The sequence below is a fragment of the Schistocerca piceifrons genome, chromosome 8 (genome assembly GCF_021461385.2).
Source record: "Schistocerca piceifrons isolate TAMUIC-IGC-003096 chromosome 8, iqSchPice1.1, whole genome shotgun sequence".
In the NCBI taxonomy this organism is placed as follows: domain Eukaryota; kingdom Metazoa; phylum Arthropoda; class Insecta; order Orthoptera; family Acrididae; genus Schistocerca; species Schistocerca piceifrons.
The window spans coordinates 106762374-106787643 of record NC_060145.1 but is presented as its reverse complement, the minus strand read 5'-3'; the positions used below and the strand labels follow the sequence as shown (position 1 = coordinate 106787643).

The 25270-nt window shown below is 44.1% G+C and overlaps 1 protein-coding gene across 1 annotated transcript in view; it reads left to right on the top strand.

The window, feature by feature from the left end:
* LOC124712106 (tubulin alpha chain-like) overlaps window positions 1-25270 on the top strand; it is a 46789-nt gene that overhangs the window by 5773 nt on the left and 15746 nt on the right. The window contains exon 2 of the mRNA XM_047242403.1: window positions 3412-3713. Coding sequence (XP_047098359.1) covers window positions 3412-3713 — 302 coding nt within the window. The remainder of the gene's footprint in view (window positions 1-3411; window positions 3714-25270) is intronic.

Genomic DNA, 25270 nt, shown 5'->3' with positions numbered 1-25270 from the left:
AAAAACGAAAATCACTAGAAAAATACCAAAATAAAAATTACACAATGTTAGTGTGATGCATATCAGACGATCCTGTTTGGTCAGAGGTTTACGAAAATGAAACTGAATTTTTCTAAGTGTAACTAGAATTGCCCATGTATTTTTATCGATGTTTTAATACGAATAGTAACTGAAGTATCGCTTTTTAAAGGAAGCTGTCATAGTAGAGGTATTTGGAACTCCTTCTTCTATTAACATACAAGTTCCTTCAAAAGGTTTTCTGAGAAAATTCCAACACTAAGATAATCAGTATTCTCTGATCAGACGTTCCAGGAATAGATGATGGAACCTAGCTGCCAGAAAACCTATTACGCCTCTGCGAATAATGGATTGTTCTGACTTCCAATATGTGTTAGTTAAGCTGAGGATAATCTCTGAACGCGAAGCCAAATACGAAAACTTGAACCACACGAAGAATGCAAGTAAAATCGACGATTTGGAAGAGGCGTAAATCTTTCAGAAATTTTTTGTAGTAGTGGAAAGTGTCTGTAACCTCAAATCAGAACCAGCTTTTATTACGCAGAATTTTAGCTTATAGTTTACAAAAAAGTTTTCATCTGGAGCAATCGATTGGAGTTGATCGATTGGTCGCAATCGATGTCAGGTTTATGAAAAGAGCATCTAGTTCAACAGAATTATATTGCAGCATCAATTCGTGTGAAATTGCCTTTAGTCACGTCCTCATATCTGCTTTGAAAATACCACTAAGAAATTAATTGGCCGATTGCAACAGTTTGAAGATACAGAAAATGTATGTTTGACCATCAGCCCCTTTTATTTTAAACCCAAATATCGATTGGTTTCAGTCATGATGATGTTTGGTTTGTGGGGCGCTCAACTGCGCGGGTATCAGAGCCCGTACAAAGTCCAAAGTTTTACGCAGTCCAATTTTTTCAAAGTCCAGTCTAGCTACTGTCACGAATGATGATGAAATGATGAGAACAATACAAACACCCAGTCCCTAGTCAGAGAAAATCCCCAAGCTGGCCGGGAATCGAACCCTTGACCCCGTGATATAGAGGCAGCAACGCTAGCCACTAGACCACGAGCTGAGGACCGGTTTCAGTCGTAGACCATCTTCAGGAATAGGGGTTAAAATGGTTTAAGCCACAACAGTACATTTGTCATTACTTAAATAATGTGCAGAGCATGTCATGAGTATCAGTATACGTCACATGACTTTTAGAAGCAAACATACTAATACCAAGTGTACGAAGAACAGTACTGCTTTATTTACGTCTGTTATTAGTATTTATTTCTTTCTTTCTCGGGGCCTTTGTCCCGCTCCAACGCGGGGTCGGTTCAAATGAAATGGCTCTGAGCACTATTGGACTTAACTTCTGAGGTCATCAGTCCCCTAGAACTTAGAACTACTTAAACCTAACTAACCTAAGGACATCACACACATCCATACCCGAGGCAGGATTCGAACCTGCGGTAGTAGCGGTCGCGCGGTTCCAGACGGTAGCGCCTAGAACCGCTCGGCCACTCCGGCCGGCCGTGGGGTCGGCTTTGTTATTACGTATTTGGCAGTGTTAATTGCAGAGGGTGGCTGAATGCCCTTCCTGACGCCACGCCGAACCCTCCGGGATTGAAGTAGTGTACCCCAACTGTCTGCGTCTAGTATGAGTCATGAAATAGTGCGAACGTTTTCAGATGTCTGTGAGTCGTGTAACTGAGGCGGAACTTGGGGACCAGCCCAGTATTCACCTAGCGGGATGTGGAAAACCGACTAAAAACCACATCCAGACTGGCCGGCATACCGGCCCTCGTCGTTAATCCGCTGGGCGGATTCGATCCGGGGCCGGCGCGCCTACCCGAGTCCAGGAAGCAGCGCATTAGCGCTCTCGGCTACCCTGGCGGGTCTTTACGTCTGTTATTAGTATGTTTGCTTCTAAAAGTCCTGTGCCGTACATTGACATTCATGACTTGCTCCACACATTATTTAAGTAATGACAAATGTTAATGTTGTGGTTTAAACCATTTTAACCCTTATTCCTGAATATGGTCCACGAGTGAAATCGGTCGATATTTGGGTTTAAAATAAAAGTAACTGATGGTCAAACATGCATTTTATACATTACTTGACGGCTATTGATAGTCACCTTCCAAAAATGTTTGTCTGTAAATAAACTGAGCTATTACTTACAAGGGAACCTCCCGATTGCACCCTTCTCAGATTTAGTTATAAGTTGGCACAGTGGATAGGCCTTGAAAAACTGAACACAGATCAATCGAGAAAACAGGAAGAAGTTGTGTGGAACTATGAAAAAAATAAGCAAATTATACAAACTAAGTAGTCCATGTGAAAGATATGTAACATCAAGGAAAGTCTGAGCTCAGGAGCGCCGTGGTCCCGTGGTTAGCGTGAGCAACTGCGGAATGAGAGGTCCTTGATTCAAGTCTTCCCTCGAGTTAAAAGTTTAATTTTTTATTTCCAGACAATTATCAAAGTTCAGGCACTCACACATAATCAACTTCGCTTTCCAAAATTCCAGGACATGTTCAGATTTGCTTGGACATATGCAGGATTTGAAGGTCTACGCATGGAAAAAATTGAAAACGTTAAAAACATATGTTTTGACAGAGCACAGGGAAAACTGTGCGACTGTGAAACTGTTGCATTCATTTGTTGCGGTTTATGTGACAAACTCTTACGTTTTCATCACTTTTTTGGGAGTGACTATCACATCCACAAGAAAACCTAAATCGGGCAAGGTAGGAGAATCTTTTTACCCATTCGCCAAGTGTACAAGTTAGGTGGGTCGACAACATATTCCTGTCGTGTGACGCACATGCCGTCACCAGTGTCGTATAGAATATATCAGACGTGTTTTCCTGTGGAGGAATCGGTTGACTTATGACCTTGCGATCAAATGTTTTCGGTTCCCATTGGAGAGGCACGTCCGTTCGTCTACTAATCGCACGGTTTTGCAGTGCGGTCGCAAAACACAGACACTAAACTTATTACAGTGAACAGAGACGTCAATGAATGAAAGGACAGATCGTAACTTTGCGAAAATAGAGAAAGTAAAACTTTCATTGGAGGGAGGACTTGAACCAAGGACCTTTCACTTCCCAGTTGCTCACTCTAACCACGAGACCACGGCGCTCCTCGGCTCATATCGCCCTTAATATTGCCTATCTTAGGCATGGACGACCCAGTTTGTATATTTTGCTTATTTTTTCATAGTTCCACACAACTTCTTCCTGTTTTCTCGATTGATCTGTGTTCAGTTTTTCAAGGCCTAGCCACTGTGCCAACTTATAACTAAATCTGAAGGGGGTGCGATGGGGAGGTTCTCTTGTTAGGAAATAGTGTTACAGTGAATTTGATTTAGTTGTGAATGAGGAAGATTTCGGCGCTTGCAGACGAGGTGCGCCAGGGCACGCACCGCGACCTGTACCACCCGCAGTCGCTGGTGGCGGGCAAGGAAGATGCGGCCAACAACTACGCGCGCGGCCACTACTCGGTGGGCCGCGAGATGATCGGCACGCTGCTCGACCGCGTCCGCAAGATGGTGGACCTGTGCGAGAGCCTGCAGGGCTTCCTCGTCTTCCACTCGTTCGGCGGCGGCACCGGCTCCGGCTTCACCTCGCTCATCATGGACCGCCTCTGCCAGGAGTACTCCAAGAAGAGCTTGCTCGAGTTCGCCGTCTATCCGGCCCCCCAGGTGGGCGCAACTACTTACCTCATCGTTGTGTTCCACAGCATTAAATCATTTCGTTATCCAGGCTGCGGCTTGCGAGCACCTTCTACATCTACATTTACATCTACATGCATACTCCGCAAGCCACCTGACGATGTGTGGCGGAGGGTACCTTGAGTACCTCTATCGGTTCTCCTTTCTACACTCCTGGAAATGGAAAAAAGAACACATTGACACCGGTGTGTCAGACCCACCATGCTTGCTCCGGACACTGCGAGAGGGCTGTACAAGCAATGATCACACGCACGGCACAGCGGACACACCAGGAACCGCGGTGTTGGCCGTCGAATGGCGCTAGCTGCGCAGCATTTGTGCACCGCCGCCGTCAGTGTCAGCCAGTTTGCCGTGGCATACGGAGCTCCATCGCAGTCTTTAACACTGGTAGCATGCCGCGACAGCGTGGACGTGAACCATATGTGCAGTTGACGGACTTTGAGCGAGGGCGTATAGTGGGCATGCGGGAGGCCGGGTGGACGTACCGCCGAATTGCTCAACACGTGGGGCGTGAGGTCTCCACAGTACATCGATGTTGTCGCCAGTGGTCGGCGGAAGGTGCACGTGCCCGTCGACCTGGGACCGGACCGCAGCGACGCACGGATGCACGCCAAGACCGTAGGATCCTACGCAGTGCCGTAGGGGACCGCACCGCCACTTCCCAGCAAATTAGGGACACTGTTGCTCCTGGGGTATCGGCGAGGACCATTCGCAACCGTCTCCATGAAGCTGGGCTACGGTCCCGCACACCGTTAGGCCGTCTTCCGCTCACGCCCCAACATCGTGCAGCCCGCCTCCAGTGGTGTCGCGACAGGCGTGAATGGAGGGACGAATGGAGACGTATCGTCTTCAGCGATGAGAGTCGCTTCTGCCTTGGTGCCAATGATGGTCGTATGCGTGTTTGGCGCCGTGCAGGTGAGCGCCACAATCAGGACTGCATACGACCGAGGCACACAGGGCCAACACCCGGCATCATGGTGTGGGGAGCGATCTCCTACACTGGCCGTACACCACTGGTGATCGTCGAGGGGACACTGAATAGTGCACGGCACGTCCAAACCGTCATCGAACCCATCGTTCTACCATTCCTAGACCGGCAAGGGAACTTGCTGTTCCAACAGGACAATGCACGTCCGCATGTATCCCGTGCCAACCAACGTGCTCTAGAAGGTGTAAGTCAACTACCCTGGCCAGCAAGATCTCCGGATCTGTCCGCCATTGAGCATGTTTGGGACTGGATGAAGCGTCGTCTCACGCGGTCTGCACGTCCAGCACGAACGCTGGTCCAACTGAGGCGCCAGGTGGAAATGGCATGGCAAGCCGTTCCACAGGACTACATCCAGCATCTCTACGATCGTCTCCATGGGAGAATAGCAGCCTGCATTGCTGCGAAAGGTGGATATACACTGTACTAGTGCCGACATTGTGCATGCTCTGTTGCCTGTGTCTATGTGCCTGTGGTTCTGTCAGTGTGATCATGTGATGTATCTGACCCCAGGAATGTGTCAATAAAGTTTCCCCTTCGTGGGACAATGAATTCACGGTGTTCTTATTTCAATTTCCAGGAGTGTATTCGTCTCGTATTGTTCGTGGAAAGAAGGATTGTCGGTATGCCTCTGTGTGGGCTCTAATCTCTCTGATTTTATCCTCATGGTCTCTTTGCGAGATATATGTAGGAGGGAGCAATATACTGCTTGACTCCTCGGTGAAGGTATGTTTTCGAAACTTCAACAAAAGCCCGTACCGAGCTACTGAGCGTCTCTCCTGCAGAGTCTTCCACCGGAGTTTATCTATCATCTCCGTAACGCTTTCGCGATTACTAAATGATCCTGTAACGAAGCGCGCTGCTCTCCGTTGGATCTTCTCTATCTCTTCTGTCAACCCTATCTGGTACGGATCCCACACTGCTGAGCAGTATTCAAGCAGTGGGCGAACAAGCGTGCTGTAACCTACTTCCTTTGTTTTCGGATTGCATTTCCTTAGGATTCTTCCAATGAATCTCAGTCTGGCATCTGCTTTACCGACGATCAACTTTATATGATCATTCCATTTTATATCACTCCTAATGCGTACTCCCAGATAATTTATGGAATTAACTGCTTCCAGTTGCTGACCTGCTATATGGTAGCTAAATGATAAGGGATCTTTCTTTCTATGTATTCGCAGGACATTACACTTGTCTACATTGAGATTCAATTGCCATTCCCTGCACCATGCGTCAATTCGCTGCAGATCTTCCTGCATTTCAGTACAATTTTCCATTGTTACAACCTCTCGACGTACCACAGCATCATCAACCACAAGATCATTTATGTATATTGTGAATAGCAACGGTTCTACGACACTCCCCCGCGGCACACCTGAAATCACTCTTACTTCGGAAGACTTCTCTCCATTGAGAATGATATGCTCGGTTCTGTTATCTAGGAACTCTTCAATCCAATCACACGATTGGTCTGATAGTCCATATGCTCTTGCTTTGTTCATTAAACGACTGTGGGGAACTCTATCAAACGCCTTGCGGAAGTCAAGAAACACGGCATCTACCTGGGAACCCGTGTCTATGGCCCTCTGAATCTCGTGGACGAATAGCGCTAGCTGAGTTTCACACGATCGTCTTTTTCGAAACCCATGCTGATTCCTACAGAGTAGATTTCTAGTCTCCAGAAAAGTCACTATACTCGAACATAATACGTGTTCCAAAATTCTACAACTGACAGACGTTAGAGATATAGGTCTATAGTTCTGCACATCTGTTTGACGTCCCTTCTTGAAAACGGGGATGACCTGTGCCCTTTTCCAATCCTTTGGAACGCTGCGCTCTTCTAGAGACCTACGGTACACCTTACCATGTTATGTTATGTTATGTTAGCCGGAAACCTAGAAACGACGAAGAGGCTCCGTCCAGGCCGCAGCCGCAGTGGCCCACAACCCCACGACGACTACCGCAGTCCACTCCACCCCTCCGCCGCCCAATACCAGGGTTATTGTGCAGTTCGGTCCCAGGTGGACCCCCAGGGAACGTCTCAGACCAGTCGAGTGTAACCCCTATGTTTGCATGGTAGAGTAATGGTGGTGTACACGTACGTGGAGAACTTGTTTGCGCAGCAATCGCCGACATAGTGTAACTGAGGTAGAACAAGGGGAACCAGCTCGTATTTGCCGAGGCAGATGGAAAACGGCCTAAAAAGCATCCAGAGACAGGCCGGCTCACCGGACCTCAACACAAATCCGCCGGGTGGATTCGTGTCGGGGACCAGCGCTTCCTCCCACCCGGAAAACCGTGCTTTAGACCGCACGGCCAACTGGGCGGGCGCACCTTACCACACTACGAGGGTGGTTTGAAGAGTTATCGGAACGCAATAGAAAAAAAAGTACTTACATCACTGAAACTATTTTTATTTTTCAATGTTGTCTCCTTGTAAATTAATGCACTTTGTCCAACGATGTTCCAGTGCCTTGATCCCATCTCGAAAATGAGTTTCCTCCAGGCCTGCAAAATAGTTGTCAACTCCGGCTATCAGTTCTTAGTTTGAATTGAATCTCCGTCCACCAAGAAAAATTTTCAGTTTTGGGCAGAGACAGAAGTCTGACGGAGCCATATCAGGTGAACAAGGCGGGTGTGGAAACAATTCATACCTTGACATGTGGAATAATCGGGTCTACTACCGGATAATTGTGTCGCTCTGTCACAATATGTCGGCCACGACACAAACATCCGGCAGTAGACCCGATTATTCCACATGTCAAGATCTCGCCGGGAAAGCCTGAAGAGTTAATTCATACCTTGGTTCGTGTAATTTTGCCATGGCGACGGCACATGTGTGCGGGCGCGCATTTTCTTGATGGAAGATGACGTTCTTCCTTGCTAAACCTATCCTTTTTCGCGTATCTTTTGTTGCAATTTGTCCAGGAGGGCCGGCTGGGGTGGCCGAGCTGTTCTAGGCGCTACGGTCTGGAACCACGCGACCGCTACGGTCGCAGGTTCGAATCCTGCCTCGGGCTTGGATGTGTGTGATGTTCTTCGGTTAGTTACGTTTAAGTAGTTCTAAGTTCTAGGGGACTGATGACCTCAGAAGTTAAGTCCCATAGTGCTCAGCGCCATTTGAACCATTTTTTGTTCAGGAGGTTAGCATAGTGTTCTCCAGTATTTGTTTGTCCAGTGGGAAGATAATCTACGAACAGAATCCTCTTTGCATCCCAGAACACTGATGCCGTGACCTTAACTGTCTTTGCTTCCTATGGTGGCGGAGAATCAGCAAGTTTCCACTGCTTTGACTGTTGTTTGTCTCTAGTTTCATATGTGGTCACAAACCGGTGCAAAAATCTTGTTCGTTTCTCCTAAAACGGGCCAAAAATTGTTCCGACATATCCATTCTCATGCGATTTTGATCCAGCGTCAAGAGTCGCGGCACCCATCTTGCAGATAATTTTTTCATTTCTAATTCTTCAGTTAAAATGTGATAGATATACCCTTTCAGATGATATCTGGCAAGCGTGAGCAATTTCACGTACTTTCAATTGGCGATCCTCCATGACCATTTTGTGCACTTTTGCAATGGTTTCTGGAGCAGCGACACATCTTGGCCGACCACTGCGCGGATCATCATCTAAGCTCTTCCGACCAAATTTAAATTCATTTGGCCACTTAGCAACAGTTGAATATGAAGGAGCAGAGTCTCCCAGTGTATTCTGGAAATCGGCATGAATGTCCTTTCCTTTCATACCTTTCTTTGCGAAGTACTTAATCACTGATCAAATCTCGATTTTTTCAGTCTTCGCAATTCACTACGCGGGAACAACAACAGAACCACGTCACCGCCACAGCTCTCTTCAAAGAGCAATGACGTGGCACGTCAGCGTTGCCAACCCCAGAAGATAAAATTATGGCATTTTGAATTTAAAATTATCGTTTTTTATCTAAAATTATCGTATACTGATAATCTTAAAAAAACAAAAACAAAAATGCTGATAATATTTGTTTTCAATCGCGAATGGCAAAGTCTTCTCATCTTTTAAAATTTTTATCCATAATACCTCCTAATTACGAACCAAAACGTCTCTAATCGCGATGCTAAGTACTAAAAATATGTTCAGAACCAGATAAACTCGAAGTGTTCAAAGCATCACAGATTTTATGCAAGGAAAATTCGCTAACCCCAATCGAAAAGTAGCGCTGTGTACGTAATATAATTAAAAATAATAATATAATTAAACTCACCCTAATTATCATTGTTGTCGAACTCCACATCGACGAAATCGGCGTCACTATCCCGATGAGATTCCTTCTTCTTAGCATAAATGTTAGACGTGTTCATTGATGCAATCATCCCACTGGTTGGTTCGAACTGTACACAATTCTTGACATGCTGGGAAGTGAGCATTACTGCGCTGACTGTAACCGAATGTAACTTATTTCTCAATGGTGTCTTCACTAGATTCATTTTTGAAAAGACCCGCTCACAATCAGCACTAGAATGTGGTAAAACTAATATATCTAGCACAAAGATTCCTGTTTGGAGGAACTCTTGATTACCATTAAGGTCCCTAGCGTTCTTTATGAACACCCAAAATTCGTCCACCTCTTTAGACCGTAGATTTTCGGGAAATTCTGCATGTGGCAATGCTCTCCACTGATCATCAATCATTTACATAAGCCTTTTGTCTTTTGGAGAAATCCTCTGAACCGACTTTATAAGTGGAACAAGCGTTGACGGCCTTGCAGCACTTTTTGACAATGCTATTTCTGGTGTTAACCAACTCAACATTTTTAGAACAGAATTGTTGAAATCATACCGCTTTTTTATTTCACAACAAGATACTATAAGAAACTGTTGCACTCTGTAGTAGAAATCAGTCGCTTTAGATTTTTGTGAGATGTTTTCAGATTGGCTCATGAAATCCATCACACCTACACCTAAATACATTTGCGTTTAAGGCACAAGTTGGTCTGGGTTTGCTGGATCTATTTCTGTCAAATCAGTCTTATTGATATAATCAGGAGACATATAGCAGAGAAGGATTTCTTTGTACGTTTTGCACATTCTATCATGCAAAGAGCAAATTACTAATTTCTCGCTTTGAAAATATTGATTCAGAGATACAAATTTCGGTAGAATCCATTGGAGAAAAATAAAAATTACACGTACAAACTTGTCCCTGAATGCCTTTGCTAACTGTTCAGCTGCATACAGTCTTTCTTCTTCCCACTTGCAAGTGAAAAATAATTGCAACACATTCCATTGTTCTAGAATACGTGAAACAACAGTTAACAAAGATAACCATCTTGTTTGAGACGGAATCAGTATCTTGTGAGGTTCGACATTACAAAACTGTTGGAATTCCACGAACTGGACTATTCTTTTTGAACTATGCTTAAAGAATGAATATGTATCCCTTGCTGTGTCTTCACATAGTCTTGGTAATTGTTTGCAAGCCTCACTTGCACATAGGTGCAATGAATGACATATACATTTCTGGCCCGCATCTCGTGGTCGTGCGGTAGCGTTCTCGCTTCCCACGCCCGGGTTCCCGGGTTCGATTCCCGGCGGGGTCAGGGATTTTCTCTGCCTCGTGATGGCTGGGTGTCGTGTGATGTCCTTAGGTTTGTTAGGTTTAAGTAGTTCTAAGTTCTAGGGGACTGATGACCATAGATGTTAAGTCCCATAGTACTCAGAGCCATACATTTCTGTATAAAAATACCAGGAAAATCTCTAATTATTCGACTAGCAACAGAATTATCTTTCTTCATCATTGTGTTCCACCCATCTGAAGCAAATACTACTAAATTTTCAGGAGGAATATTATGTACTGACAAGGCTTTACGTACGAGATCGTACAAACGATTAGCAGTACCACCTTCATGAGCGGCCTCTGCATTTTTCTCGTCAAACAGCTGTAACAACTGCCAAAATTTAGTATGTATTTTGCAGCTGTCTTCATCAAAATACCGCACACAAATACACAAATTTTTCGTAGCGGAAATGTCGGCAGACTCTTAAATTATGAAACTGAACTTTTGTCTCCATAAAACTTCATTCAGTTCATCCAAATGACATTTACTTATGACATTCTTTATCACCCCTGTTGCTTTTGTTCTACCCAGCTGGAAGTTCTCAACTATTTTAGAATCGGGAAAGGCACTTTTAATTACATCTGGTAAGTGATTGGCCGTATTAATAGAGATGTTATGTTTTGCCAAAAATCCACATAGCAATGTTTCAGCCCTCTTTGCCCTGCTTATCAAATGTATCAGACGATTTTGATTGTGATGAAAAGTCAAGTTTCTTTTGTAGAGGCCCGACACATTTTACGGCACTTAAGTGTTTTTTCCCTTTAGCGTGATTTTTCACTACAGTCAACTCAGCACTGAATTCACATCTGCAAACTTTACACCGAGCTTTATATGCATCATCACTAACAGGTTGTAGCCAATCCTTGAAAGATAAATCAGTCAACCATTCCTTTCTGAACTTTTGTTTCAAACGTTTTAATTTCAACTCACCACGCAGCCTCAGTTTCTTCTGTGGGGTCAGCGGAGAATCTACATCGCTGTTGTCACTTTCCATTATTTATATTTGAATACACTACTACAGTATTTATTTAAAGAACACCACACTTTAATTTCCCTTAAGAAAACAAATTAATATTCTTTTAAGAGCACCCGTGCATTCAAATCCCAATTTCACCTCAACTGATGACGATGGCCTAACCCTAATAGCCCATATTGTTGTGAAACAATATTTGTTAGGCGGTAAGGGTATTCCCCGGAAGCGAATATACAGTGTTAAACGAGTCGTTGGACTGTTGCGGGGAGTGGACGAGAGAAAAAGAGGAAATTGCTTATATTGAATGGCGTATGAACTTAAATATATGAAAACAGATTATTAACGTAAGAAACTACTACAAGTATCAATTTATTTTCATTTTAAATCTTCACAAAAATTATCGTAGATTCCGCAATTATCAGCAATGTACTATCGTATATCGTGTTCACGTTGTTGTTGTTGTTGTTGTGGTCTTCAGTCCTGAGACTGGTTTGATGCAGCTCTCTATGCTACTCTATCCTGTGCAAGCTTCTTCATCTCCCAGTACCTACTGCAGCCTACATCCTTCTGAATCTGCTTAGTGTATTCATCTCTTGGTGTCCCTCTACGATTTTTACCCTCCAAGCTGCCCTCCAATGCTAAATTGGTGATCCCTCGATGTCTAAGAACATGTCCTACCAACCGATCCCTTTTTCTAGTCAAGTTGTGCCACAAGCTCCTCTTCTCCCCAATTCTATTCAATACCTCCTCATTAGTTATGTGATCTACCCATCTAATCTTCAGCATTCTTCTGTAGCACCACATTTCGAAAGCTTCTATTCTCTTCTTGTCTAAAGTATTTATCGTCCACGTTTCACTTCCATACATGGCTACACTCCATACAAATACTTTCAGAAATGACTTCCTGACATTTAAATCTATACACGATGTTAACAAATTTTTCTTCTTCAGAAACGCTTTCTTGCCATTGCCAGTCTACATTTTATATCCTCTCTACTTCGACCATCGTCAGTTATTTTGCTCTCGAAACAGCAAAACTCCTTTACTACTTTAAGTGTCTCATTTCCTAATATAATTCCCTCAGCATCACCCGACTTAATTCGACTACATTCCATTATACTCGTTTTGCTTTTGTTGATGTTCATCTTATACCCCCCTTTCAAGACACTGTCCATTCCGTTCAGCTGCTCTTCCAAGTCCTTTGCCGTCTCTGACAGAATTACAATGTCATCGGCGAACCTCAAAGTTTTTATTTCTTCTCCATGGATTTTAATACCTACTCCGAACTTTTCTTTTGTTTCCTTTATTGCTTGCTCAATATACAGATTGAATAACATTGGGGATAGGCTACAACCCTGTCTCACTCCCTTCCCAACCACTGCTTCCCTTTCATGCCCCTCGACTCTTATAACTGCCATCTGCTTTCTGTACAAATTGTAAATAGCCTTTCGATCCCTGTATTTTAGCCCTGCCACCTTCAGAATTTGAAAGAGAGTATTCCAATCAGCATTGTCAAAAGCTTTCTGTAGGTCTACAAATGCTAGAAACGTAGGTTTGCCTTTCCTTAATCTATCTTCTAAGATAAGTCGTAGGGTCAGTATTGCCTCACGTGTTCCAAAATTTCTACGGAATCCAAACTGATCTTCCCCGAGGTCGGCTTCTACCAGTTTTTCCATTCGTCTGTAAAGAATTCGCGTTAGTATTTTGCAGCTGTGACTTATTAAACTGATAGTTCGGTAATTTTCACATCTGTCAACGCCTGCTTTCTTTGGGATGGGAATTATTATATTCTTCTTGAAGTCTGAGGGTATTTCGCCTGTCTCATACATCTTGCTCACCAGATGGTAGAGTTTTGTCAGGACTGGCTCTCCCAAGGCTGTCAGTAGTTCTAATGGAATGTTGTCTACTCCGGGGGCCTTGTTTCGACTCAGATCTTTCAGTGCTCTGTCAAACTCTTTACGCAGTATCATATCTCCCATTTCATCTTCATCTACATCCTCTTCCACTTCCATAATATTGTCCTCAAGTACGTCGCCCTTGTATAGACCCTCTATATACTCCTTCCACCTTTCTGCTTTCCCTTCTTTGCTTAGAACTGGGTTTCCATCAAAGCTCTTGTTATTCATGCAAGTGGTTCTCCTTTCTCCAAAGGTCTCTTTAATTTTCCTGTAAGCAGTATTTATTTTACCCCTAGTGAGATAAGCCTCTACATCCTTACATTTGTCCACTAGCCATGCCTGCTTAGCCATTTTGCACTTCCTGTCGATCTCATTTTTGAGACGTTTGTATTGCTTTTTGCCTGCTTCATTTACTGCATTTTTGTATTTTCTCTTTTCGTCAATTATTTCTTCTGTCACCCAAGGATTTCTACTAGCCCTCGTCTTTTTACCTACTTGATCCTCTGCTGCCTTCACTACTTCATCCCTCAAAGCTACCCATTCTTCTTCTACTGTATTTCTTTCCCCCATTCCTGTCAATTGTTCCCTTATGCTCTCCCTGAAACTCTGTACAACCTCTGGTTCTTTCAGTTTATCCAGGTCCCATCTCCTTAAATTCCCACCTTTTTGCAGTTTCTTCAGTTTTAATCTACAGTTCATAACCAATAGATTGTAGTCAGAGTCCACATCTGCCCCTGGAAATGTCTTACAATTTAAAACGTGGTTCCTAAATCTGTGTCTTACCATTATATAATCTAGCTGATACCGTTTAGTATCTCCAGGGTTCTTCCATGTATACAACCATCTTTTATGATTCTTGAACCAAGTGTTAGCTATGATTAAGTTATGCTCTTCGCAAAATTCTACCAGACGGCTTCCTCTTTCATTTCCTAGCCCCAATCCATATTCACCTACTATGTTTCCTTCTCTCCCTTTTCCTACTGACGAATTCCAGTCACCCATGACTATTAAATTTCGTCTCCCTTTACTACCTGAATAATTTCTTTTATTTCATCATACATTTCATCAATTTCTTCATCATCTGCAGAGCTAGTTGGCATATAAACTTGTACTACTGTAGTAGGCGTGGGCTTTGTGTCTATCTTGGCCACAATAATGCGTTCACTATGCTGTTTGTAGTAGCTTACTCGCATTCCTATTCTTTTTATTCATTATTAAACCTACACCTGCATTACCCCTATTTCCTTTTGTATTTATAACTCTGTATTCACCTGACCAAAAGTCTTGTTCCTCCTGCCACCGAACTCCACTAATTCCCACTATATCTATCTTTAACCCATCCATTTCCCTTTTTAAATTTTCCAACCTACCTGCCCGATTAAGGGATCTGACATTCCACGCTCCGATCCTTAGAACGCCAGTTTTCGTTCTCCTGATAACGACATCCTCTTAAGTAGTCCCCGCCCGGAGATCCGAATGGGGGACTATTTTACCTCCGGAATATTTTACCCAAGAGGACGCCATCATTTAATCATACAGTAAAGCTGCATGCCCTCGGGAAAAATTACGGCTGTAGTTTCCCCTTGCTTTCAGCCGTTCGCAGTACCAGAACAGCAAGGCCATTTTCGTTAGTGTTACAAGGCCAGATCAGTCAATCATCCAGACTGTTGTCCCTGCAACTACTGAAAAGGCTGCTGCCCCTCTTCGGGAACCACACGTTTGTCTGGCCTCTCAACAGATACCCCTCCGTTGTGGTTGCACCTGCAGTACGGCTATCTGTATTGTTGAGGCACGCAAGCCTCCCCGCCAACGGCAAGGTCCATGGTTCATGGGGGGTGAGTTCACGTTGTAATTGTCGTATATCGCGATAATTTATCGTATGGTTGGCAACGCTGTGGCACTTGTTTACAGGCGACTGTCCTATGAATATCACGGGAACAATTCGCTGCGGTAGCGCTGACCTCTCGTGGTGATTCAGAGAACTTTTCAAACCACCCTCGTAGTATTGTCATCAAAGAGATTGCAAACTTCTGACTCCACAGCAGCTAAACAAGTACCGAATGTAGATCACAGTTGCCAGACACAGTCGCATGTCCTCGAACAGCAAGAGACAAAACTGAATCTCTTGGAAATTATACGTATCAGTAAGCATCAGGCACAAAGTCCTCACTTGATATTAAGTGATTAAAATAAACTAAACTCCGCCCGGACAGGCCATGAAGGCCCAACAGTACCGACCGGCCGCCGAGTCATCCTCAGCTCACGGGCGTCACCGGATACGGATATGGAAGGGCATGTGGTCAGCACACCACTCTCCCGGCCGTATTTCAGTTTACAAGACCGGAGCCGCTACTTCTCAATTAAGTAGCTCCTCAGTTTGCGCCACAAGGGCTGTGTGCAACCCACTTGTCAACAGTTCACAGCCTGACAGCACTTCGGTGATCTGACGGGAACCGGTGTTACTACTGCGGCAAGGCCGTTGGCGATGTTAAGTGATTACCCACGCCTTAATACTTTCCCTTTCCTAAACCTCACTTAAGTTTCACATTTCCCCAAGTCTTCTCAAACTGTCGGTTCCATTCTATTCCTCCACTTTTCCCTACAGTTACTCGTGTTCATTTTATTGTGACATTGTGCGTATTCCATATAGTCTGGTTCTTTGTTACGGTACATCTTTCTTACAGTGACAGTAATTGTTCACAGCACTAATTATAACTCAGCTTCTGTATTTATTGTGATTATGATCGTATGGCATTGATGGCCTGAGTGCCCCGCCGAATAGCAAATCTTTCAGGTGACACCACATTATGCGACTTGCGTGTAAATGAAGATGACATGATAATGAGGTGAAAACAGCACCAAGTCCACGAGCGGAGAAAAACTCCGACCCGGCAGGGAATCGAACCCAGGCCCACTGCATGGCAGTCAGACGCGCTGACCACTCAACTAAGGAGAGGGACTTCTGCTGTTCTTGGGTAATATATCTTTCACTCTTTTACTGTATCACCTTCCAAATGTAAAACATTTTCAAAAAATTCTTCAGATCTCTTGTTCTGTTTCATTTTATTGCGGTTGTCAGTTTAATTCAAATCGCTGAATAGGCCGTTAGGTAGTTTTATCAGATGTACATCTTCTCTTCAGTTGAGTGCAATTCTGTGCTTGTGTTGTCCTCCTCCCCTTCTGCTTCATCCTCTTTATTGTTTCAGTCATAACGTTTTTCTGGTTTGTTCCCTTCACACTTATTTACTGTTTCGCTAAACACTTTGTTATGCTACGAGGGTAATCGCAAAAGTATGGTCTCCAATTTTTTTTATAAGTACATAGACCTGTTTATTTCTACAATGGTTTACATCAGTTTAGAGCTTGAACATGTAGCTATTTTTCGGCATAATCACCATTTCTGTCGATGCATTTTTGTAGACGCTGTGGCAGGTTTTGTATGCCCATGTCATACCAGCTCGCCGCCATGCTGTTCAGAAAGTTATGAACCTCTTCTTTCACCTCGTCGTCGGAGCTGAATCGCTTTCTGGCCAAATGTTCTTTTAACCCAGCCGGGGAACAGGTGATATTCACTGAGCGCCAAGTCAGGACCATAGGGTGGGTGGGTGATTATGTTCCACTGAAACTCTTGCAGGAGAGCAACGGTTTGCCGAGCGATGTGTGGGCGAGCGTTGTCATGGAGAATGTGTACGACCTTGCTCAACATTCCTCTCCTGCGGTTCTGAATTGCCCGTTTGAGTTTTTTCTGGCCAAATGTTCTTTTAACCCAGCCGGGGAACAGGTGATAGTCACTGAGCGCCAAGTCAGGACCATAGGGTGGGTGGGTGATTATGTTCCACTGAAACTGTTGCAGGAGAGCAACGGTTTGCCGAGCGGTGTGTGGGCGAGCGTTGTCATGGAGAATGTGTACGACCTTGCTCAACATTCCTCTCCTGCGGTTCTGAATTGCCCGTTTCAGTTTTTTCAGAGTCTCACAGTATCTGTCAGCGTTAATTGTGGTCCCAGCGATTCAGCTCCGACGACGAGGTGAAAGAAGAGGTTCATAACTTTCTGAACAGCATGGCGGCGAGCTGGTATGACATGGCCATACAAAAACTACCACAGCATCTACAAAAATGCATCGAATGAAATGGTGATTATGTCGAAAAATAGCTAAATGTTGAAGCTGTAAACTGATGTAAACCATTGTAGAAATAAACAGGTCTATGTACTTAAAAAATAATAGGAGACTTTACTTTTGGGATTACCCTCGTACTATTGCCCTGTCACAGATGACATTTATATTTCGTTTGCACGGTACGTGGATAACATCTTTCTCAATTTTGTTCTCCGGTACTGCATCCTCCCGTCGGAGGTTCGAGTCCTCCCCCGGGCATGGGTGTGTGTGTTGTTCTTAGCATAAGTTAGTTTAAGTAGTGAGTAAGTCTAGGGATCGATGACCTCCACAGTTTGGTCCCTTAGAGATTCACACACATTTGAACATACTGCATCCTCTTATAGTCTCATGATGGCCTTTCAAGCCAATAACCGGTTAAAGAAATAAATTAATACTGTAGAACATCCATTGTTTTACGCTTTTAATTTATAAAAATGAGACAGTACTCTTCCTGCGCGTTTGATACTGCCCTGGGACCTTTCATATTGTGCAGAGACGTTTTCATCTCTGTGTAACTACAACAACTAGGATCCTCTGTGATGTACTTTGAGTTTTGCAGTTTTTGTCCGCCCGTATGTTTGAACAAGCTTAACGATTACTGGAAGCTGTAGCACCTACACCTGCATGGATACTCTGCAAATCACATTTAAGTGCCTGGCAGAGGGTTTATCGAACCACCTTCACAGTTCCGTATTATTCCAATCTACTATAGAACACGGAAAGACCGAACACCTGTAACTTTCCGTGCGAGCTCTGATTTCCCTTCTTTTACCATCGTGATGTTTCGCCCTATGTAAATCGGCATCAACAAAGTATTTTTTCATTCAGAGGAGGAGGCTGGTGATTGTAATTTCGTGAGAAGATTCCCCAGCAACGAGAAACGCCTTTGTTTTAGTGATGTCCATCCCAAATCCTGTATCATTTCAGTGGCACTCTCTCCCCTATTTCGCGATAATACAAAACGTGCTGCCCTTCTTTGAACTTTCTCGATGTACTCCGTCAATCCTGTGTGCTAAGAATCCCACACTGCCCAGCAGTATTCCAAAAAAGGACGGACAAGTGTAGTAGTGTAGGCAATCTCTATAGTAGATCTGTTACATTTTCTAAGTGTCCTGCCTATATTGGTTAGCCTTCCCCACAACATTTTCTGTGTGTTCCATCCAATTTAAGTTGTTCGTAATTGTAATTCTTAGGTATTTAGTTGAATTTTCGGCCATTAGATTTGTTTGATTTATCGCGTAATCGAAGTTTAACGGATTACGCTTGGCACTCATGTGGATGACCTCACACTTCAGTTATTTAGGGTCAATTACCAATTTTTTCACCATACAGATATTTTTTCTAAATCGTTTTGCAGCTTTTTTTATCTTCTGATGACTTTATTAGTCGATAAACGACAGCGTCATCTGCAAGCAACCTAAGACGGCTGCTCAGATTGTCTCCCAAATCGTTTATATAGATAAGGAACAGCCAAGGGCCTGTAACACTACCTTAGGGAACGACAGAAATCACTTATGTTTTCCTCCATGACTTTAAGTTACTAAGAGTTGTGACCTCTCTGACAGGAAATCACGAACCCCGTCACATAGCTCAGACGATATTCTATAAGCAAACAATTTCACTACAAGCCGCTTGCGTGGTACAGTATCCGGAAACCCAGAAATACGGAATCGATCTGAAATCCCTTGCCAATAGCACTCAACACTTCAGCGACTAAGATCTACTTGCGTCCCCCAAGAACGATGTTTTCTAAATTCGTGTTGACTGCCTGTCAAATGTGTTTGTGAGTTGTTAAGGGACCAAACTGCAGAGGTCATTGGTCCCTAGACTTACACACTACTTAAACTAACCTATGCTAAGAACAACACACAAACCCATGCCCGAGGGAGGACTCGAACCTCCGGCGGGAGGGGCCGCGCAGTCAGTGACATGGCGCCTCGAACCTCGCGGCCACTTCGCGCGGCGACTGTCTGTCAATAGACCTTTTTCTTCGAGATAATTCATAACGTTAGAACACAATATCTGTTCCAAATTCCTGCTGCATATCGACGTTAATGATATGGGCCTATAATTTAGTGGGTTACTCCTACTATCCTTCTTGAATATTGGTGTGACCTGTGCAACTTTCCAGTCTTTGTGGCCGCTTTGAGTAGCCGTGCGGTTTGAGGCGCCATGTCACGGATTGCGCGGCCCCTCCCGCCGGAAGTTCGAGTCCTCCCTCGGGCATGGGTGTGTGTGTGTTGTCCTTAGCATAAGTTAATTTAAGTAGTGTGTAAGTCTAGCGACCGATGACCTGAGCAGTTTGGTCCATTAGGAATTCACACACACAGTCTTTGGGTATAGATCTTACGTCGAGCGAACGGTTGTCTATGATTGTTAAGTATGGAGCTATTGCATTAGCATACTCTGAAAGGAATCTAATTGGTATACAGTCTGGACCAGAAGACTTGCTTTTATTAAGTGATTTAAGTTGCTTCCCTACTCCGAGGATATCTACTTCTACGTTACTCATGTTGGCAGCTGTTCTTGATTCGAATTCTGGAGTATTTACTTCGTCTTCTTCTGTGGAGGCATTTCGGAAGGCTGTGTTTAGGAACTCTGCTTTGGCAGCACTGTCTTCGATAGCATCTCCATTGCTATCACGCAGAGAAGGCATTGATTGTTTCTTGCCGCTAACATTCTTCACATACGTCCAGAATCTATTTGAATTTTCTGCCAGGTTTCGAGAAAGTTTCGTTGTGGAAACTATTATAAGCATCTCGCATTGAAGTTCGCGCTATATTTCAAGCTTCTGTAAAAGATCGCCAATCTTCGGGATTTCGCGTCTGTTTAAATTTGGCATGCTTGTTTCGCTGTTTCTGCAATAGTGTTCTAGCCCGTTTTGTGTACTAAGGAGAATCAGATCCGTCGTTTGTTAATTTATTTGGTATAAATCTCTCAATTGCTGCCGATACTATTTCTTTGAATTCATGCCACATCTGGTCTACACTTATGTTATTAATTTGGAAAGAGTGGAGATTGTCTCTCAGGAAGGCGTCAAGTGAATTTTTATCCGCTTTTTTGAATAGGTATATTTTTCGTTTGTTTTTGGACGGTTTGGGGGTTACAATATTCAATTTCGCTAAGACAACCCTGTGTTCACTATTCCCTGTATCCGTTTTGATGCTCGTTATTACCTCAGGATTATTTGTTGCTAAGAGGTCAAGTGTGTTTTCACAACCGTTTACTATTCGCGTGGGCTCTTGAACTAACTCCTCGAAATAGTTTTCAGAGAATGCGTTTAGGACAATTTCGGATGATGTTCTGTGCGTATCTCCGGAATTAAACATGTATTTTCTCCAACATAGCGTGGGTAAATTAAAAGTCACCACCAACCATAACTGTATAGTCGGGTACGTGTTTGAAATCAAACTCAAGTTTTCTTTGAACCGTTCAGCAACTGTATCATGAGTTGAGATATCGGTAAAAGGATCCAAATGTTAAACTTCCTGGCAGATTAAAACTGTGTGCCCGACCGAGACTCGAACTCGGGACCTTATCCTTTCTTTCAGGAGTGCTAGTTCTGCAAGTTTCGCAGGAGAGCTTCTGTAAAGTTTGGAAGGTAGGAGACGAGGTACTGGCAGAAGTAAAGCTGTGAGTACCGGTCGTGAGTCGTGCTTCGGTAGCTCAGTTGGTAGAGCACTTGCCCACGAAAGGCACAGGTCCCGAGTTCGAGTCTCGGTCGGGCACACAGTTTTAATCTGCCAGGAAGTTTCATATCAGCGCACTCTCCGCTGCAGAGTGAAAATCTCATTCTGGATCCAAATGTTATTTTATTCCGGTTGCCAAGAATGGCCTCTGCCCTTACTGGCTCACAGGGACAAATTTCGCGACAAGATAAACTGCTTCTAACAGCAACAAACACTCCACCGTCAACTGTGTTTAGCCTGTACTTTCGGAACACCGTTAGCTGCTTCGCAAAAATTTCGGCTGAACTTATCTGCGGCTTTAGCCAGCTTTCAGTGCCTATAACGATTTGACCATCAATCCTTTCTATTGGTGCTTGGATCCCTGGTACTTGCCCAACACAGCTACGACAGTTTACAACTTTTATACCGATAGTTCTGTATCTACGTTTTTCCTGAGTTCGGCCTGCACCCTTTGTGACTGAAGCCCTTCTTATGTTTTCCCGAGACCCTCTAACCTGAAAAACCGCCCAGTCCACGCCACACAGCCCCTGCTATCGGTGCAGCCGCCTCCTGCGTGTAGTGGACTCGTGAGCGACACTAAAGAATCTCTTGGTCTGGTAAGGGTTTAGACTTTCGCGTGGTCAGTAGATGCATTGTTACAAGACCCGACTGTCCACTAAGGCAACGGATTTTCGGCTTGATTAAGAGACGGCCGCAGAAGTAGATCTCAACTTTTTATCGAAATAAGTAATAATACGAGGGTTGGAACTTAAATAGTGGCAACTATTTATTCACAATCAATACAAAAAAGTTACTTGTCCTCACCTGTTACTGTTCTTCGAAGTAGTCCCAGCGTTGTGTAGAACCCGTTGCCAGCAATGTGGAAGGCGTAGTATACTGTTATGAGAGCCCGTTGTGTTGATGGTGCGATTGGAGGGGTCTAAAGTTACGGTGATTCTCGTGTGTGACTGTGATGGTGTTATCCCAACGCATTACGTTGCTCCACGGTAGACCATCAGCGCACAGTATTACTGTAAGTTTTTGGAGCATCAGCTGTGACGAGCTTTGCGAGAGAAGCGGCGACGCTTTCTTAACAACCCACCCATCATTTTGCACGACAATGCGTGGGCGCATACTGCGCAAGCTATGGCTGCTCTTTTCGTTCGATAGGACTGGAAAGTACTGTACCATCCACCATCTACGGACTTGATTCCTTGTGACTTTGATTTGATTTTAAAGATGAAGGAACCGCTTCGTGTCATTCGCTTCAGAACTGTTCCAGAGATTCGACAGGCAGTAGACCGCTCCATTCGCACCAAGAACACAACAGGCTATGCTAACGGTGTACTACGCCTTCCACATCGCTGGCAACGGGTTCTACACAACGCTGGTGAATACTTTGAAGGACAGTAACAGGCGCAAACATGTAACTCTTTTGTATATGTTGTGAATAAATAGTTGCCACTATTTAAGTTGCAATCCTCATATTTCTACTTATCTGACGTTCAGTTTCCTCTTGCTACAAAACTTTTTGGTCGTATGTTGACAATACTGTTCTGTTAGTAAACTAATTCACGCTTCTTTGTCCCATTACTTCAGTATCTTATTCGTACTTGAATAAAACTTCCAATCGAATGTAATTATAACGACGCCATCTTCGGTTAGTTCACATTAAACATAAAACACTTCCTAACGCTATAGAGTTGGCTGCTGAGTGGTTTCTCCAGGTAACGTCCTAATAATCACAGCGCGTGGTACTCAGTAGCATGCATGATGACGGTACTGGAGAAGATGAGTCGTATCCGTGCTACGTTCTTCCTCAACTCCTACAGTCCCGGAACTCTTTGATTTTTGTTTCCAGCAAACGAAACCTCACAAGACTGTCAGGGAAAATATTCGAGCGGTTACTGCCAGTGGTTGCCTGGACCCATTAGTGTAAATAACCCCAAGATTACTACGTAAGTTTCAATATTCATTAAGAGTTTGTTAAAACGCAACGTGAAATAACATGATTTTTGGGACCTGTGAAGTTCACAGACAGCCATTGCCACTGTTAGTGTGTGCAGAAGCTGGTTGGTCCATCCAGTTATTACGTAAGTGATCAGCCAGCCAAAATTTCTGGGCTAGCTGTTTCAGATCTGTGCCTTTCATGGACGTCTATTCATATTCCAATAAGTACATCCTTAAACTCATACTGTTTTACCAATATTTTGGATTTATGTGCTTGAGAGCAAGTACTTGTTTGGGAAGTAAAATAGCTATGATGACCAAAGTAGAGAAGACATAAAATCCAGACTAGCAACAGAAAGAAAGTGATTCCGAGAAAGATATTTTAACATCTAATGTGAATTTAAGTACTAGGTGTCCGCTCCTTAGCTGCGTTGTGACGTGCTTGTCTACCATGAAGAGAGTTAGGGTTCGATTCCCAGCGTGTTTGGAGGTTTTCTCCCCTTGTGGACTGGGTGTTTTATTGTCCTCGTCATCTTCTCGTCATCGTCACCGACCTACAGGTCGCACAATGTGGCGTCACCTGAAATGAGATTTGCAACCCGGCGGCCGAACTTCCCCGGATGTGGTCTCCCAGCCAACAATGCCACTCAATCATTTCTTTTTTTTCTGAGTATTAGGTAGTGTTTTGCGAAAATATGTGACTCGAATGCAGCCTTGTACAGAAGGGAAACGAGGACAAAAAACAGCTCAGACAACTGAACAGAAGCTTTTCAGTTGTGACGTTGAAAAAAAAAATGCTGAAGTTTAGATGGATGGACGAGATAACTAATGAAGTAGATCTGTTGAATCGAATCACAGAGGAAAGAAATTAATGACACAACTTGAATGAAAGGAGGGATCCCTTGACAGGACACATCCTTAGGCATGATGTGAAAATGGAGGGAATTGTGAGGGGTAAGAATAGTTGTAGAGGGAGACCAAGGCTTGACTACACTAAGGGGGCTTAAAAGGATATAGGTTGTATGTAGTAGCTGTAAAGATATGAAGATGGTTACAGTGGGTAGGCTAGCCTGGAGAGGTGCATCAAAACAGTATTTGAATTGAAGACCACAACAACAATACACTACTGGCCATTAAAATTGGTACACCAAGAAGAACTGCAGATGATAAACGGGTATTCATTGGACAAATATATTATACTAGAACTGACATGTGATTACATTTTCATGCAATTTGGGTGCATAGATCCTGAGAAATCAGTACGCAGAACAACCACCTCTGGCCGTAATAATGGCCTTGATACGCCGGGGCATTGAGTCAAACAGAGCATAGATGGCGTGTACAGGTACAGCTGCCCATGCAGCTTCAACACGATACCACAGTTCATCAAGAGTAGTGACTGGCGTATTGTGACGAGCCAGTTGCTCGCCCACCATTGACCAAACGTTTTCAATTGGTGAGAGATCTGGAGAATGTGCTGGCCAGGGCAGCTGTCGAACATTTTCTGTATCAAGAAAGGCCCGTACAGGACCTGCAACGTGCGGTCGTGCATTGTCCTGCTGAAATGTAGGGTTTCGCAGGGATCGAATGAAGGGCAGAGCCACGGGTCGTAACACATCTGAAATGTAACGTCCACTGTTCAAAGTGCCGTCAATGCGAACAAGAAGTGACCGAGACGTGTAACCAATGGAACCCCATACCATCACGCCAGGTGATACGCCAGTATGACAATGACGAATACACGCTTCCAATGTGCGTTCACCGCGATGTCGCCAAACACGGATGCGACCATCATGATGCTGTAAACAGAACCTGGATTCATTCGAAAAAATGACGTTTTGCCATTCGTGCACCCAGGTTCGTCGTTGAGTACACCATCGTAGGCGCTCCTGTCTGTGATGCAGCGTCAAGGGTAATCACAGCCATGGTCTCCGAGCTTATAGTCGATGCTGCTGCAAACATCGTCGAACTGTTGGTACAGATGGTTGTTGTCTTGCAAACGTCCCCATCTGTTGACTCAGGTATCGAGACGTGGCTGCACTATCCGTTACAGCCATGCGGATAAGATGCCTGTCATCTCGACTGCTAGTGATACGAGGCCGTTGGGATCCAGCACGGCGTTCCGTATTACCCTCCTGAACCCAGTGATTCCATATTCTGCTAACAGTCATTGGATCTCGACCAACGCGAGCAGCACTGTCACGATACGATAAACCGCAATCACGATAGGCTACAATCCGACGATTATCAAAGTCGGAAACGTGATGGTACGCATTTCTCCTCCTTACTCGAGGCATCACAACAACGT